This window comes from Cheilinus undulatus, linkage group 4 (genome assembly GCF_018320785.1).
Source record: "Cheilinus undulatus linkage group 4, ASM1832078v1, whole genome shotgun sequence".
In the NCBI taxonomy this organism is placed as follows: domain Eukaryota; kingdom Metazoa; phylum Chordata; class Actinopteri; order Labriformes; family Labridae; genus Cheilinus; species Cheilinus undulatus.
In genome coordinates, this window is record NC_054868.1 from 20015276 (window position 1) to 20033605 (window position 18330).

At 37.3% G+C, this 18330-nt stretch overlaps 1 protein-coding gene across 4 annotated transcripts in view; it reads left to right on the plus strand.

Moving 5' to 3' along the window:
- LOC121508173 (dynamin-2-like) overlaps window positions 1-13319 on the plus strand; it is a 30868-nt gene extending 17549 nt beyond the window's left edge. For 2 of the 4 annotated variants that reach the window (XM_041784781.1, XM_041784782.1), the window contains exons 14-20: window positions 1347-1457; window positions 5835-5944; window positions 6041-6152; window positions 8428-8595; window positions 8684-8910; window positions 11975-12202; window positions 12417-13319. In XM_041784781.1, the coding sequence (XP_041640715.1) occupies window positions 1347-1457; window positions 5835-5944; window positions 6041-6152; window positions 8428-8595; window positions 8684-8910; window positions 11975-12202; window positions 12417-12486 (1026 nt within the window). In that variant the 3' untranslated portion in view covers window positions 12487-13319. The remainder of the gene's footprint in view (window positions 1-1346; window positions 1458-5834; window positions 5945-6040; window positions 6153-8427; window positions 8596-8683; window positions 8911-11974; window positions 12203-12416) is intronic. The other 2 variants (XM_041784783.1, XM_041784784.1) reach the window with 1 other exon arrangement.
- Window positions 13320-18330: the final 5011 nt, after the last annotated feature.

Consider the following 18330-nt stretch of genomic DNA (forward strand, 5'->3'; position numbering starts at 1 on the left):
TTATCAGCTTCACATTTACACACTGTGCCCTTTATTTCCCTTTCCTCTTCTTTCCTCCCTGTTAATGGCCTGGGGGGGATTCCTCCTTGTCCCTTCCATGACATCTAACAGACCTCCACTTGTCTTTTCCTGTGTGCATGGGCGAGGGGGACACAATCATTCAGGCCATGATGAGAATGATTATTAGCTTTATCTGTAGTTTTAAGGGGATTTCTTTCTCAACATTTTTGTGCCCTTTGCCAGACGCCAACTGTATTCCTTAGAGTCAAGTTTTATTGTGAAAATGTCAATAATACGATGTTTTATAGGCCTCTGTAGTATTAATACAGTTCGCAAATGCTTTGACGGATCTGTACATAGGTCAGCAAATATGTCAAGCATTTGTAAATGGTACCTAATAACAGCTGAAGAGTCAAAGGGCTTGAAGATTGCACACTCTCTGACACAGTGCAGATGAATCAGAAGACATTGTCTAATCCTTGAAACACTTAAAGGGTTAAATGCACCCTAAGTGCACAGCAGAGCTAACAGCTTTATTTAAATTTGCCTTCATGTATTTATTTGAACCCATTCTATCTACATAAACCTATTTGCAAAAGTCATCCCAAAACCATCTACGTGCTGTTAAAGTTTAGAAATTACCACCTGCTGCAAGTTGGTAGTAAGTGCGCGTCATGATTTCTAAGACATGTCACATGCAATTTTTCTGTGATCAGGGCAACAAATTTCCAACTCAAAAATTCTGAGTTCAGTTTCTTACTAATTGACGAATATAATCTGAAAAAAAAGAGTTTTTTTCTCTGGAAAATGAATGGATTCTCTTTATCCTGTTATTGTTTAGAGTGGCCCAAAACACTGTTATAGATATGAGCCTTTTTTTTTTTGGTGTAGGTCAGTCTTTCATGCAGTGGCCCATCTTAACACAGAAACAAAAAAAGCTGCAGGATTCACTCTCCCACTTTTACTTCATTCATTATACAACACCCAGTCTTTGCTCATATGTATGTCCTCTTATCATCACTGTGCGTCTGTTCATTTTGTCTTCTTGTCCGTTAGTCTGACAGTGAGATGGATGCTAAAAAGGTGACTCCTCACTGCAGTTTGGCTTGATTTATGTTTACATTTGTGGTTTATTCTTTTGTTTTACAGCTTGTGTTGATTACTGTGCTCCTTTTCTTTGAGAAAACTGTTGAACTTGCATTAGTTTTTATTCATCTCTTTGGATTTCTCTGTTTTTGTTTTTATTTGTTTTCAGTTATCTTATTTGATCTCTGTAGAATAATACGCACATACCGCTTAGGTTCTGAGGGAAATGTTTTAGTAAACCGCTGGCTTCTCATGCTCAGGTGATCCGTAGAGGTTGGCTCACAATCAACATCAGTATCATGAAGGGAGGATCCAAGGATTACTGGTTTGTCCTGACGGCAGAGTCCCTCTCCTGGTACAAAGATGAAGAGGTGAGTCTATATAGAGTGGAAATGTTTTATTCATTCCAGTGTTATATTACACTTTATGAAAGAGAGTCAAGCATCTGACAACTGTTTTCATTTCATTGCCTCCTGGTTTTAAGATGACCATAAAGTCTAACGACACTGAAAATCTTGAGAGAGATAAGACCCTAATTTATGATAAAAGCACATATGAATGCCCATTAGCCTCCATCAGACCACAGCTCACATTAACATTTAGACATCTCCTTATTCAAATTACTGTTTAAGAATCATGGATCGGATGTAGCAGGCGTTTTTAATTGTAGGTATGAACAGTATTTTAATTGCCAAGTTATCACACATCAACATTTTCAAAACGGTTAATGTTTATAATCTGTTAAGTATTCATTTTAGCTGTCATTTTAGCTGATGCTATGAAGGTTCGCTGAAGGTGACAGAGAACAGAGGGCCCATCATTTAAGAGACTTCAGATACACCTAAGAACTAACAGACACATTTTAGAGGTACAAGATCAAGACCACTGTGACCTCAATCTTGTGTTCACAATATGTCAATAATGCTTTGGTGTTTTTTTTTTTTTTTTTGTTAAATTTGATACAAACCAAAAATTAGACATGAGGCTAAATGATTAGATTGGATCAAGTCCAAGGTCCCTTTAGCCTTACATATAGTGTCTATTCACCCCCTTATAATGATTTTATAAATCAATCTTGGCCTATATAATTTGGCTTTTGGAAATAAAAAAAACAAAACTCTTAAATATCAAAGTGAAAACAGATTAATATAAAATAGTCATAATCATACAAAATAAGTGACTGAATAAATATTCATCCCCCTTTAAGTCAGTATTTAGTAGATGCACCTTTGGCATTCACCTTTTTTTAAATCATTAAACATTTCTGTGTCGCTTTCGCTGTATGCTTCGGGTCATTGTCTTGCTGGAAAATAAATCTTCTCCCAAGCCATTGTTCTCTTACAGGCCGATTAAGATTATTCTCCAGATTTTTTATATATTTTGCTGAAGCAGTTTTACCTTCTACCTTTACAAGCCTTCTAGGGATGGCTGCTGAGAAGCATCCACACAACATAATGCTGCCACCATTCCCACAACAGTGCTTCACAGTGGGGATGATGTGTTCGTGGTAATGTGCAGTGTTTGGTGTCTGCAAAACATAGCATCATGTTTGATTGCCAAAAAGCACCATTTTGGTCTTATCAGGCTAGAGAACTTTCTCCCACTTTACAATGGAGTCTTCTACAGGCCTTTTGGAAAACTCTTTCCCTTTTCCACTCTCCCATAAAGCTTTGACAGGTGAAGAACCCAGGCAACAGTTGTATGCAGAGTCTCACCCATCTCAGCTGCTGAAGCTTGTAACTCCTTCAGAGTAGGTACAGGTGTCTTGGTGACCTCTCTCACTAGTCTCCTTCATGCACAGTCACTCAGCTTGTGATGATGTCCTGATCTAGGCAAATTTACACATGTACCATCTTCCTTTGATTGCTTGATGATGGATTTAACTGAACTCTGGGGAATGTTCAGTGCCTTGGATTTTCTTTGTATCCATCTCCTGACTTATACTTTATGCTAACCTTTTCTCTGAGTTGCTTGGAGTGTTCTTTTGTCTTCATGTTGTAAAGGTAGCCATGAATACTCACTATAACCAGTGGCTGGACCTTCCAGATACGGGTGTCTTTATGCTACAATCACTTAAGACACATTCACTGCAGTCAGTGATCCCCATTTCACTAAATTGTGAGACTACTACCGATTGGCTGGGCCACTGTTAAATTAGGTCAGTCATTTTAAAGGGGGTAAATACTTATGCAATCACTTATTTACCTTACATATTTTTATGTAATTGACATTACTTTGTAGAAATCTGTTGTCACTTTGACATTTCAGAATTTTCTCTCTTTCTTGTCAAAAAGCCAGGTTATATTGACCACAACTGATTTATAAAATCGATAAAGGGTAAAACATCCAAGGCAGTGAATACTTTTTGTAGGCACCTAATAGAGTTTAATAGTGTGTTTTCTGAAGTAAAAATCCATTTAACTTTCTTAGCTTTAGCTTGGTTCATTGTTCATAGTTGTAACTTTCTAGGAGCATTTAAAGCATTGTTCTTTAAAGTGGCTTTACTTTTTGTTCCAAGAACTGCTTTTTGGTTTTGTTTAGCATGTGAATACATACAAGCAATTACATTTACACTGTTCCCTGTTTCCCTTTTTGATTGATATTTATTTCATGCATCAGTTTTACCTCCATAGACTTAACTAGCTCTGTAATCCAAAGTGTATTAACAAAAACATGCACCTACACCATTGAAGACAAAAGATTTTTACCAATTACACTACCACAAAGACAGCGCCAGCCCTCTTCTTGACCCATCACTGTACTCGTACTGTCTAGAATGTGTATTCCTGGCAGAGGTGCATACTGCCAGGCATTATCTCTAGTTTATCATGAACTGTGGCCTGGTCTCTTTCTTTATTCCTCGTATCTATTTCCTTATTTAATCAGGAGGCAATAAAATGTAAACAGTTCTTCTATTCTTGACATTTATATGAATAACAACTTGAAGTTTCAATATGACATGACAATTTTTGAGCTTCCCACTCTGAGTTTGGATTTGGGAACATGTGGCCTGTTGCACCAGCTATGCATAAGTTCATTCTTATGTTACAGCGTTAAGTCTACACTAAACCCTATGCTGAAAATAGTTAAGTTGTATTTAGTTTGGTTGTGTCACTGGTTGCACCACAGAGACATAAGGTTAATCTTAACTCTTAGGGCATAAAATCCAAACAAACTTAAATATTAACACAGATATGTAATTTTCATTGACTTGATAAATCACCGAAGTTAAGCTGCCTCTTGTAGTGGATTGCCCATGAACAGACCAACAGCTGAAAGTAACTACTGCTAACTACTGTTAATCAGAAACAACAACAAAAATGTAGGAAAAAAGTCAAACCACTGGGATAGGCTTAGATGGTGATGATGAACTAATGCCTACAGTCACAACTTACAGCCAGTATAAAAATGACCTGAGTGACTGCGAGTGGTAAAATCGACAATGCCTGAGAGGATTTAACAGAATTCTGTTGTTGGATGGCGGAAATGATCTCTACTTGTGGAAAAATGAAACTGTAAATCTAAAGAAAGTCATCAAACATTTTGGATGGCAGTTATGGACCTCAAAGAACACACTGCTGACACCAGTACTCAGTTAAATCCTCCACTCCTAGTCTTCCTCCGAGTTATCCTTTTTTTAAACTTTCACCAAGACAGACATATTTGCAGATAATTCTAAAACTTTAGGAGAGAGATTTTTTATGGAAGTTAGAGCTTAAGCCCTTCAGTGAAACTATGTTAATTGTTACAACAGGCTAATAATAAAAATAATAATAATGATAATGATAATCAATAAGAACTAAAAATAATTAATAATGAAAATAATAAATAATATTTTAAAAATAAGAATTGAAATCATAATAATCATATATAATAACTTTATTTGTATAGCACTTTTAAAAACAATACTTTACAGGGTGCTTTGACATAATCAAACAGAATAACAAAGCAACAAAACCCAAACAAAAGACAAAAAAGACAGAGCAAATGATACCCAACAACAGCAGAACTCAAACAGTTAAAGAACCCGACCAAAAACCTGTTCAACATAATAATTCAACATCACAAGACTTCAAGAACCCCATATGTCCTGAGATGCTATGCAAACTAAGATATCACCAAACATCAATCAGAGTGCAGGCAGAGTAAGTAGAGCATAACCTTCGTTCTAAGAACTTCAATCAAAGTAGGCTGAGTGTGAACTTTCACATAGCTGGTGCAACCCACTGCAGATAAGATCTAGTGCCCAGTTCTCTTGAAGCCCACAAAGGAAGTACTCTCTGTTGAGGCAGCATGACCTCATAAGGATTTCTATGAATTTGTGATGTTAGAAAATCCATGAAAATACTGTTTGAAACCTGATATGTGAACTGTGCAGATTCATCTCCGAAGACTGACTGCATACTGAAATGTTTTCCATGTTTATTACAAAGGTCCAAAACTGTAGCCATACATGTATGTATAAAAACCTGGAACAGCCCAGTACCCTCCCTTTAAAAGGCAGGAAATGTAAAGTTCACTCTTCTTTTCTCTATGGGAAAGAGAGGAAGTGGCCTAATTTTTATACATTAAAGTTGAAGTCCCTGGTAAAGTGATTACTGAGCTATTGCCAGAACAGTTCAGTAAAAATGTACCTATGTCTGTCTTCTTTTTAATCACTGTTTAGTGATTGTTTTAAAGAGAACTGATGATTTGTTTGCTTTATGGTCTTTTATGCTGATTATCACTTCTTTGGTTGCTTTAATCAGGAGAAAGAAAAGAAGTACATGCTGCCTCTTGATAACCTGAAGCTGAGAGACGTGGAGAAGGGCTTCATGTCCAGTAAACATGTCTTTGCCATTTTCAATACTGAACAGAGGTGTGTTTGAAGTTATTTCCCTAATCCTCCACATAAATATAGCTGTCCATTTGTTCTCTTTAATGTTTTGTTTGTGTGTGTGTGTGTATAAAACAGGAATGTGTATAAGGACCTGCGTCAGATCGAGCTGGCTTGTGACACCCAGGAGGATGTGGACAGCTGGAAGGCTTCCTTCCTGCGAGCAGGTGTTTACCCAGAGAAAGACCAGGTACAGGAGCGTGTTTACATTTATATCTACATTTATTTCAATGTGGCTGAGGAATATTTAAAGGACAACAACCCACTGTGAAATGTGATTACCACAGAGTTTTGTCAGCTGTTTATGGATACTGGTGTGGCATGTTTGTTGACTTAGTTTAAAAGTCAATTTTACATTTTTATTCCCTTGAAAAACTACATTTTATACACTTTTCTAATAAATTTCACACCTCACTGGTCAAGAAATCAAATTTTTAATCCACTATTGTATCCAGGACACAGCTGCCCACATGGGTTTTGACATTTTATTGTAGATTTATAGTGACAATTTGCTGACTAGAACCCAGAAGCAGAGCATGAGCCAAGGTAGTGGGGAAAAAAGGACTTTACATACAGATAACAATAGTGTAAAAAAACGTGAGTCGGCTAGCTGGTGGTAGGCAGATGCACAGGCCGGGTGTAGGAGGCACTGCAAGAAAAAAGACAAAGTACAGAAGAGATCACTAGAAATTAGCACACTAAAGCCCTATTCGCACACACACATATATATTATATATATATATATATATATATATATTTGTTTTAACATATTTTAGATCTGTAGCAAGCTGTCAATAACTAATAAGCAAGTGAAATTTGTCCTCTCCTCCTGTTACTTCTAACAGTTTTTTGCAGTTGATGCTGTTGATAATATTCTGCACTCTATAAATTTGGGATTGTTACACATCCACAACAACCCTCCTTGCATAAATCAGCTGTTGAAGCATAATCGCTGAATGTTGACTGAAACATTTCAAATCCTAAATTGTGTTATATTTAAGAGAAACTGTAGGGAGGGGTGCAGGCTTGTAGATTAGGACATCAGAGGACCTGTGGATCTCTCTGTGCGCTGACATGTTAGGTAATTTTCCCTTGAATTTAAAATCAGACATAGTCGATTCACACAGGATTTGAAACACAGATGTCCAGCATGGTTATCACGAATTACCAGGGTTTCCTAGGTGATACTCTTCCCGTTAATAGGGCACAAGTCATTGTTGAGAGAGTCAGGTTACTTCTAAGAAGGCTGAAGGAGTACTCTGACGTCTGATGCTTCAATGAAGCGAAGAGGAGATCCTGATTGCTCAAAGATCAGATGCAGCTGAAAATAAAGAGCCTCTTCTCCAACACAAAAAACAACGTAGACATTCAAATCCAAAAACACAGTTTAACGGGGACATTTACATTGAAAGGTCACATATGATGAAAAATACACTTTTTCAGGCTTTTCTAGCAAAAATGTGTGCCACTGGCCTGTCAGCGATCCCCCCAAGAACCAGAAAAATCCATTCCCTCCCCCTTCCCTTTCTCCACCTTTCAGAAAATGCGTGCTGAAACAAGCCGTTCTCAGATTTTCCACTCATGATGTCATGTGGGGAGTTAGCACCACCCCCAGGTTTGGTTGGCCCTCCCCCCTTGGAAGAAAGTTCAGCTCTCCTCTCCTGATCCAGCTTAGAGGAGGATTGGGAGAGCCACATCTGATAAGCCACATCCATTTCCTGAGAGGGGCGGAGTCAGACAGCGCAGTGACATTTAAAGCCACAGAAACAGTTGGTTCCGAGCAGGGCTGAAACAGAGGGTTTTTGGACATGCAAAACTCCAATACTGGAGTGTTCTTTTTTTTTTTTTTAGCAACAAACTTCACAGACATGCTTTGTGGACCTCTCATACCAATATAAACTCGTCTTTAAGGGGTAAAATATGTGACCTTTAAGGGTGTATCTCAGAACTAAAAACAGCTCATTACAGTCAAACTGGTGCACTTAAACATGATGCTTTGCTCTCAACAGGGCAGGCAGACAAATTGCTCACTCTGCTTTCACAACAAGAGGCTTTTAAAAAAACAGAGAACAGAGAGGCTGAGGAGTGGGATATGATGGCAGTACACCAGCCCTTTCTCTTCTTCGTTGGTTGCTTAATTGTGGTTAACAATCACTTTCAAGCATTACTGCCACCTAGCTTGGTGGGTACATGCTGTCATAAGTGACTGCCTTTTTTGGTTCAGACATATTTGTCATGCACCAAACTGTGATCTCCAGACAGTGACCATTTGGGACAAATGAAAATACTATTTCACTACCCTACAGAGTTACTGTAAAGACAAACCAGGACACGTCTCATTCTCATAATCCAGATCCCAGAGTACAGACATTTTTATATAGAACTTGTGAATGAAGATCACACTTAGACAGACTCTCCCTGCCCCCCACAATCCTCACCTCTCCCACTTTCTTTTTCTCTTTCAGCCTGACAACGAAGAAGCCATGAATTCAAATGACACCGTGTCTATGGACCCTCAGCTGGAGCGTCAGGTGGAGACCATCCGCAATCTTGTGGACTCGTACATCGGCATCGTCAACAAGTCCATCAGAGACCTCATGCCCAAGACCATCATGCACCTCATGATTAACAGTGTAGGTCCTCTGATTAATTCTTCTCTTTTCCAGTAGTTACACTCATCTGTGTGTGTTAAATGTCTCCTTTTCCCTCTTCACTCTGCAGGCTAAGGACTTCATCCACTCAGAGCTGTTGGCTTACCTGTACTCTGCAGGGGATCAAGGTAGCATGATGGAGGAGTCACCAGAGCAGGCACAGAGGAGGGATGAGATGCTGAGGATGTATCACGCTCTAAAGGAGGCCCTAGTCCTCATTGGAGACATCAGTACCAGCACGATCTCCACCCCAGTCCCCCCACCAGTAGACGACACCTGGATTGCTAAGGATCCAAGGTAGCAAACATGAATCAGCACTAATGAGCTGATAGTACTTTGTTTAAGTTTTATCAGTGTTTGGCTTAATTAAGGCTGATTTGAAACTAGGAAACTCACTGTTACATAGACGGCTGGCACTGTTTTAACACGAAAAATTTATAGAAAATTTCAGTACGGAATCCTCTGAAGTGACATATATGTACATGTTCCTTACAATAGCACTTTTCCTTTTTGGACAAGAGGGGGATTCAGGAGGCAGGATATGACTCCACAGAGATCCAAAAGAGCAGATAAAGAGATATTGTATGGCTCTATGACAGTGTTATGACAGTGCACAATATCTATTTTTATCTGCCTAGACGTACCATAAATCCTGAGATGGTAATCACCAGTCAGTTAGCAGCGGGGCTCCTTTTTATGGCTGGTTTTCTGACCAACGAGCCCCCTTTTTTTTCCTTTACAAGCGGGTTTTTCCCATCAGTTACATTTTTACAGCTCAGCCTTTAAGACTTATAATAATAGTCTGTTTTCAACAGCACAGCAAAGTTTTTACATCTTCCTGCCCAGGGACCACAGTTGAAAATTAGCTTATAGCTAACTGGCTTGACAGTTTTGTTTTGCATGGCCCCTGTCAAATAAACTAATAAATAAAATTAAAAAAAGGCTAATGTAGAAAAACATCCTCCTTATACCAAAATATGACAAATCACACCTACCGATGAGATTGAAAGCTGGGTATATAAAAACCTGGTTCTGTATTTTTCAAAACCCAGGAATCAATAATTGTAAAGCTTATCAATATCACTATTGGGTCTCAGGGATTCTTCACTGTAACATTATTATATTTTTCCACTGGAGCAAAAACATATCAGATGCAAGGGGAAACTCAAAGCTCATGAGCATTGTGCATCAAATTAAACCAAAATGTGGTACCTTCAGCTGACATCTTGAAGAGAGTAGTATGCATTCACAGTTGTAATACTGGCTTTATACTGCTGCAGGAATATATCCCTCTACATCTGCTCAGATCAACGCTGAAGAGTGCTCACAAACTTTGAAGCAACTCTGTTAGTTGAAAAATATTTATCCAATGTAAAAAAAAATCTTTGGTACAATCAGTCTCTTCTCTCAGAATTTTCAACATATTTTTTTAATCAGTCCCATCTCTGTCTCTACCAAAGCAGAGTTTCGCTTTAATGCAAGACCAGTCAAGACAAGAACATATGATTTGTTGATGCAGAACAGAAAATAGTTACTGTAGTTGATAGCTACCTGCTGTAGTTCATATATGGTTTATTGAGGGATGATATTGAGGGAAGCTAACAAACATAATGAAAACAAACATGAACACAGCAGCAAAATATCATTATTCATTTATAATCATATTTGTAGGTTGACTGAGTAAATATAGGGTATGCACTGACTTCACTTCAGCGCACGACACAACCGCTGATCCCAAAACATTTTGAAACACAGCAGTCTGCTCAACTAAATTAAACTGTCCTCCAGGATTTTCCTTTATTTTTCTAAATTCATTTTACCCTCTACCTCTTCAAGCCTTCCCGAGCTGGCTGCAGAGAAGCATCCCCACAGCATGATGCTGCCACCACTGTTGCTTCACAGTGGGGATGGTGTGTTTGTGGTGATGTGCAGTGTTTGGTGTCTGCCAAACACAGCATCTTGTCTGATGGCCAAAAAAGCACCATGTTGATCTCATCAGACCAAAGAACTTTCTTCGACTTGACTATGGAGTCTCCCAAATACCTTTTGGTGAACTCTAGTTGAGATTTAATTTGAGTTTTCTTTAACAGTGGCTTTTTCTTTGCCATTGGGCAACAGTTGTTGTATTCAGAGTCCCTCCCATTTCAGCTGCTGAAGCTTGTTACTCCTTCAGAGTAGTAATAAGTGTCTTGTTGGCCTCTCTCACTAGTCTCCTTCTTGCACGGTTACTCAGCTGGTGAGGACGGCCTGATCTAGGCAAATTTACACGTGCCATATTCCTTCCATTTCTTGATGATGGATTTGACTGAACTCTGGGGGGGTTTCAGTGTCTTTATACATTTTTGGTATCCATCCCCTGACTTATACTTTTCAATCACCTTTTCTCTGAGTTTCTTGGAGTGTTCTTTTGTCTTCATGGTGTAATGGTAGCCAGGAACACCGATTAACCAGTGATTGGACCTTTCAGACACAGGCGTCTTTATACTACAATCACTTGAGACATATTCACTGCACTCAGGTGATCCTCATTTCACTAATTGTGACACTACTAGGACTAATTCGCTGGGCCTCTGTTAAATTAGGTCAGTCATTTTAAAGGGGGTAAATGTTTATGCAGTCATTAATTTTGCCTTAAATATTTTTATTTAATTGACATTACTTTGTAGAAATCTGTTTCCACCTTGATATCAAAGACTTTTTTATGCTAAAAAGCTAAATTATATTGACTTGATTGAACATCCTGTGGTTGTAAAATCTGTTTGGTGACAGCGTCAGAAATTTTCATTTCATTAAACTTCCACAAAAATACTTTCAGTATGTAACCAAATAGAAATCATGTTAATGTGCAAAGGCGTCTTTATCTAATCAGTGATCCATATGTACAGATTTGACCATTTTGTTTTTTTTTTCCTGAATAAAACCAGCCACGTTAATCGGCCATTGCAGGGCTATATGTACAAACATATATGTATAAATCATAACTTTTCATTAGATGAACTGAATGCTTGTTGGGGATACTGTAATTGCACAGCTTTATCTTGTGGCTTTATTCATCACCACTCCATTCATTCCTGTAAATTCATTCCATCAGGAGGACCTATACTGACTGCAGTGAACTTTATCAACTTTATATTTTTAACTATAAAAAAGACAGCTTTACATAAATAAATGTGTATATATATATATATATATATATATATATATATATATATATATATAAATAAAGCCATTTACTGCTTACTCCCTACTGATTCTCTCACAAATGTGAGGTTTTGGCCACTCAGCAGCTGGAATGACAGAGACTAACAGTGCCTGTGACATTACATTCATACTCTCTATAGCTCAAGTGTTTCTGCTTCAGTCCCCCTCCAGCATCCCGTCCTGCAGCAGCCACAGCGCTCCCTCCTGGGCGACCTCCAGCAGTACGAGGGCCAACTCCAGGTCCTCCGCTTCCTCTCAACCCATCACCAGCATTCGGAGCCCCGCCTGTTCCATCTCGACCCGGCCCGGATCCCGTGTCCGGTGCTGTTCCTCTTGTCCCCTCCAGGCCGGCTCGCGTGCCACCTGCTCTACCACCGGGGATCCCCAGGTAAAATCACACACACACAAAAATATCAACATGATGCTTTTTCGGGCTTTGATATGGGTGGAAGTTTGTTTCTTATACAACTACTGGTGGAGGGTTGTACCGAATGTTCTTTGGGTGATTTGGGATCTTTGGTGCATGACTTTCTGATGATATTTAGCCTTGCATGTTTCTTCTCCCTCCCCCAACCCTCCCCCCCTCCTCTCTCTTCCTGCAGCAGAAGACCTCCAGCTGCTCCCAACCGACCCACTGTCATCCGTCCTTCAGAGCCCTCCCTGCTCGACTAGAAACAGAAACTTTCTCTTTGTTTATACTTTTATATGAGCAGAAATATTCCTTTTTTATGTTTATTCATTTAACTACAAACTTAGTTCTACTGTAACTGGTAATCAGATGCTGTTTCAGTCTGTGCATTTCAGAAAGATTCTGTATGTAATTTTGACTTTACAAAGTATACAAAGAAATATTCTGCATTCAGTCTTATGATAAAGGGAACATTCAATGATTTTATTGACTTACAGATTATAAACCCAAGAGTCTAAGTGGATTTTTATTTCATTTGAACGTGTCTTTAAGATATTATTCGTAACTTTTATGTAATGCTAAAATGTAATGTCTTTTTAACATTTTGTCAGTAATCTTAAACATGAAGCACCTCATGAAGGAAGCAGCACTTTTTGATGGAGCCTTTTTTATTCATTGATCTTTAAAGATCCAGATTAGTTTATCAAAATTAGACCAGCTAATTACATTTTAATGCATCGTGTAGCTGCTAAGCCTTTTATTACAAGGATATGGAAACACACTGCTGCCACAGAAATATCTCTTCAGTTGAAAAGCGTATTTTTCTTACAGCTTGTCTTTTAATGTCATAGCTATGTGAATCTTTCACTATCTTATGATTCGGATCATTTCAATTCTGGAAGTGAGGATGCGATTAAAAGCTATTTTTGATACAGATCCCATTATTTGATTCCCAGCATATTCCCTATTTGTTACAGTGCATTCAGAAAGTATTCAAACCCCTCACTTTTTTCCAGTTTTGTTATGTTGCAGCCTGATGTTGCAATAAAAACATTTTTCCCAGTACCCCACAATGACAAAGTGAAAACAACAACTTAGAAATTTTTGCAGATTAATTAAAAATAATAAACTGAAGTATCACATTTACATAAGTAGTCAGACCCTTTGTAAAAACACTTGAAATTTAGCTCATGTTCCTCCTGATTGTTGCTGAGATGTTTCTACTCCTTGATTGGAGTCCACCTGTGGTGAATTACACTGATTGAACATGATTTGAAAAGGCCAACACCTCTCTGTAGAAGGCCTCACAGCTGACATGCATATCAGAGCAAAAACCAAGCCATATGTCAAAGGAAGAAATATACTTCTTTTTTTTTTACATCATAACACAGTAATGTTTTCTCTGTGGCAGCAGTGAGCTTCCATACAGTAAAGAAGGTTGTTGGTTGAAATGGTCCTCTATTGTCTTACTGATGATTAAACAGTAGTTTAGAATATTGAGACAGTTAGCTCTCACTTTGCTCAACCTTGGATGAAATTTTGATCCCTGTGCCTTTAGTCAAAATAATTTGTACTGACTTTTAAAGCCATAATATCAAAAGAATCATGTATAAGGGGGACCTGCCTATCACAAGGTGTCTGAATAAAGGAGTAGAAAACAATGATGTGGTGGCTGGGCCTTTTTCTTTCTATTCAGCTTCCTTTGCTTTATTTCTTTCCTTCTCCAGCACCGGGCTGTCCTTGTGTATTTTTGCCCCCATATGTTTTTCACATGTTGCTCGACCTCCATCCACAGATAGTTTTTTTCACTTTGCCCACACCTTTCATGAGTCAGATGAAGACAGCGGTGCAGAAAAATGTCTTGTGTTTCACTGTTTAGCCTGCTATGACCTCCCTCCCTTACTGTATGATGGAGCAGTAGGTTGCCATGGTAACAGTTGTTGCTAGTGGCAACACACAGTACAGACAGTGTAACTCATCTCCATGTAGGAGTGAGTAAAGGCATGCAGTCCTTCTGCTTTTCCACTACAGATCTTTCCCTTCTCGGCTGTGTTGTTCCGCTGTGGGTGCTGCTGACACATCTGACCAGACACTGATGGAAATCTGATTATTTGTCCTTTTTTTTATGGTGCTCCCACACAGGCGACCTCCACAAGTCCCCTCACGCCCAAACCACTGGTGAAATGAGCTGAGCACTTGGACTTGGTAGCACTGGCAGGGGAACCTGGCAGGAGACGTTCTGCAGTAGCACAGTTTTGTCCTGATCTGTTCTCTGTGTTCATTTCTCAGTCTGGTGATGTTTTGTTTACAGGACATTTTAAAAGGGAAAGAGGCTGAATTCACTGGTGTAAATATGACTTGTTGTTGTGGCTGGATATCCTATGTCTTTTCAGCATTACGATTTTAAAGCACTGTTCATTTTGTCAACCAAAACTATGACTAAAAATTAGAGCTGTCAAAGATTGAACATTTTGAATGTAATTAATCTCAGGATTTCTGTAGTTAATCACAATTAATCTCACCCTTTTATCGCTTTTAAAAATTCCATTATTTTGCATTCAGAGTTGTTGTTGTGCCATTTTGTCTTGAAGTAAAGGTGACTGACTTCCTGTTGGGAATGAAGTTTATGCCATGAACCACAGAAAAAGAAACTTGTTATGGATTAAAAGACAATGGAAATAAAATACAGAAATTAATACAGCTCATATAAACTGAGCTAAGGCTGATCAGCTGCAACAGTAAAATGCTTTAAAAGCAGAAAATGAAATATAAGGATTTATATTAATATCCTTATATAAACAATTATGCCCTGTATTTTTTCTTAAAAACTAAATGTATGCTCTTCTACTTTATAACTTTAACTGCAGTGTAAAACTTATAAAATAATTAATGATAGATTGTGGTGTAACTTCTTTTAGACCCCTTAAGTTAAGAAATAGTGAAATCTCAAAATGCGCCAAGAAAGCAAAATTCACATACTAAAATAAGAAATACAACATACGTTTTCTTTGTTACCTTTTAGTCCTGCTATTGGCACAGAACCCCCACATAACAGTTACTGATGTAACTGGTTAGAAAATGAGGTTTCAGTATTGTCTTAAAATGTATGAAGAAGTTTTTAAAAATCTCTTTAAAAGTATCAAATCAAATGTCAGATTTACTTGGATTAGCACATATAAAATTCTTTCTGCTCTTAATTTTTGTACAATTTCAATTTCTTTTTTAAAAGCAAGGAGAAAGTTTCAATGCCATTCAGAAGCATGTCCTTTCTGATTTTTACTATTATCATTTAATCTAAAAGTAATGCAATCTTTCTCAAATTAGGGACATATGCGAGTAATTGCTTATATTGCTTATAATTAATCAGATTATTTTTATCAATTAATATAATGCTCATGCATTAGTGTGTTCTGAATTTATATAAATTTTACAATTTGGCTGTTTAGATTAGTTCAAAGAAACTTGACCTAAAGTCAAATGTTGGGACATTTTATTGACTTAAACTGGATGAAAGGTTTTTGAAGTTTAAAAAGGACTTATAAGTGACTAAATCTAAAGAAACTTTTAATCTTAATGATTTAACGCCAAATGAGCTGAATAATGATCATTTATCTTTTCTTTGTGTATTAGCAACTACTGAATTACTGTCCTGTAATGAAACAGCCTGAGGCTGGCAGATGTTAAGTCTGTCAGGACTGGTTTGGGGTTTGCTAGTTTAAGTCCCAGTCAGACCGCATCTATAAATTGGTCTTGTAGCTGAAGAGGTACCTGACCACTCTGGCAGTGGTCCTTCATGGAGAGCAGCCCTCAGTACAGGTGGTGGTGTAACAGGTCCATCTGATTGTGTTTTTGCAAATGTGGGTCTTTCAGCCTATGTATATGTGCATGTTTAATAAGAGAGTGTAAAATTGAACTCCCCTTGAAGGGATTAATATAGTAAACTATATCTAACAAAGCTCAGTGCGTACACTGCATATGCAGTAATATGTACATTATGATTTCCTCCTACAAGAGTGAAGCACTCCTACTACATGTTTTCTCACACGATTATGTGACTAAAACTACTTTTATGGAAAATGAAATTTACTTTCTAATCATCCAGCTGTAAAAGAACTCAGTGTTTTACAGATAGATTCACTACAGAGCTTTTAGAGCACTGCAAAGGGCAGCATGTGGTCAAAGTTGTATTTGTAAATGCTTCTAATGTTTTTTTAATGTCTGACTTTAGGGGGAGCTGCATCATTAAAAAAGTGTGTGCATGTTGGTCTCAGAGTCATTTCTTCCTTGAAACAGCTTTGGGGAAAAAGAGGCTCTGTTAATCTTCAAGATAAAACTTGAAATTTTCGAGTTTAAAAAGTCTTTAACTTACAAGAAATAAATGTGATTTTGTTTTTAAAGTTGTAAACGTACATGAACCACAACTTTAACTTTAACTTTGCTGTAAATTTATGATTTTAAAAACTTTTTAAAGTTTATAATGTCAAATTTTAAGCCTTTTTGAACTTGTACATTTTTATGACTTTTTAAAACTGAAATATGTAATATTGTAAATATTTGGCTTTATGACCTTAAAAAATGTGATTTCCCCCCCCCCCCAAAAAAATGTCCACTTTCTTGCAAGAAAAATTAACAGATCCTCTCAATTTTTCCTGTCTTTCTGACCCTAATATGAATTCACACATTGTGTTTCTAGTCTTAATTTAAAAAATAAATAAATGTATATCTAATTTTGAAAACGATATGCTATGTTACAGAGGTGGATTCTTCCAGGTTTGTAAAACAGTCTAGGTTTAATGTTATCCAAGCTAGCACCAGCCATCAGCTCAGCCAACCAGCTAAAGAGGGAGCAGAAGGCAGACTTGATAAGATACAATATACAGAAAACAAAGTTGTTGGGTCATGATGGTTATAATAGTTTGGGATTTTTTATTAGTTTTAAACTTTGTTTTCAGTTTAGTTTTAATTAGTTTTTACTGCTATGTTTTTAGTTTAGTTTTTATTTTGCAAAAATGCTTCGTTTTAGTTAAGTTTTTATTAGTTTTAGTTGTTTTTTCTTGGCAATGTGGGATAACTGCCAGGGGTGCGACCCAAAATGGCTCTTCACTTTTTGCTGTCATTAATCAATTTTAATGTTTTTTTACACAACTAAAGATCTAAAATTACTATTGTGTTTTCAATCAAACCAGGCAATATTACTCTCTCCAGGCTTGGTTGGTTCATGTCAGTCAGTATGCTAGTGTCAAAGACTAAAACTAAGGAGATTTTGTCCCTAATTCTATTTTGTTTTAGTTAGTTTTGTAAGCACACAATACAGTTTTAGTTAGTTTTTGTTTTATTTGTAAAGTTTAGTTACTATTTAGTTTCAGTTAACGAAACTGATTTTTACATTTTAGTTTTAGTTATTCGGTTAGTTTTAGTTAACAAAAATAACTTGGGCTTGGACCTCCTAAAAAGTGTTTGGGGAAACACAAATCTAAGGTCATTATTTTATACATCAGTTTCAACCCAATCTCAATAATTGAATGTAGTTCAGAGCTAAAACTTCTGTCCTTAAAACACAAAATTTAAAGTTTGAGGATGAACAAATAAACAAATTCCAGTCCTTAAAACAAACTTTAAAGTATAAGATATGATGATGAATAAAGAAAAGACTTCAACTGATGTTGGTCTGTTGGTCCAGCCTAAAACCACCCTCACTTATTTGTTCATGTGGCCAATATTCAAAGCTCATATAGGCAGATTTTTATAGCCAAAATATTGGTTGTAAATATCTGCAAAAATTTAAAATCTAACGATACCAATATCATGCAGATGATCTCTTGCACCCCTAAGTTAAAAATGTAAGATAACAAAAAAAAAAAAAAAAAAAAAAAAAGTAAGATAACTAACCACAAAAACCACCCCAGCCAGTGATGAGTATCGAAATCCGGTACTGACATGGTACCAGTATCAACACATCAGATACCTAGCAGACCGAAATACAACACAGGTACTGATACTTCATTTTGCTACCCCGCCTCCCAATGAAAGGCAAGAATTTGTGTGATTTATGTGTAAGTTAAGCCGGTTCCGTTTATATATGTGTCTTTTAGCGACCTGATTTATAA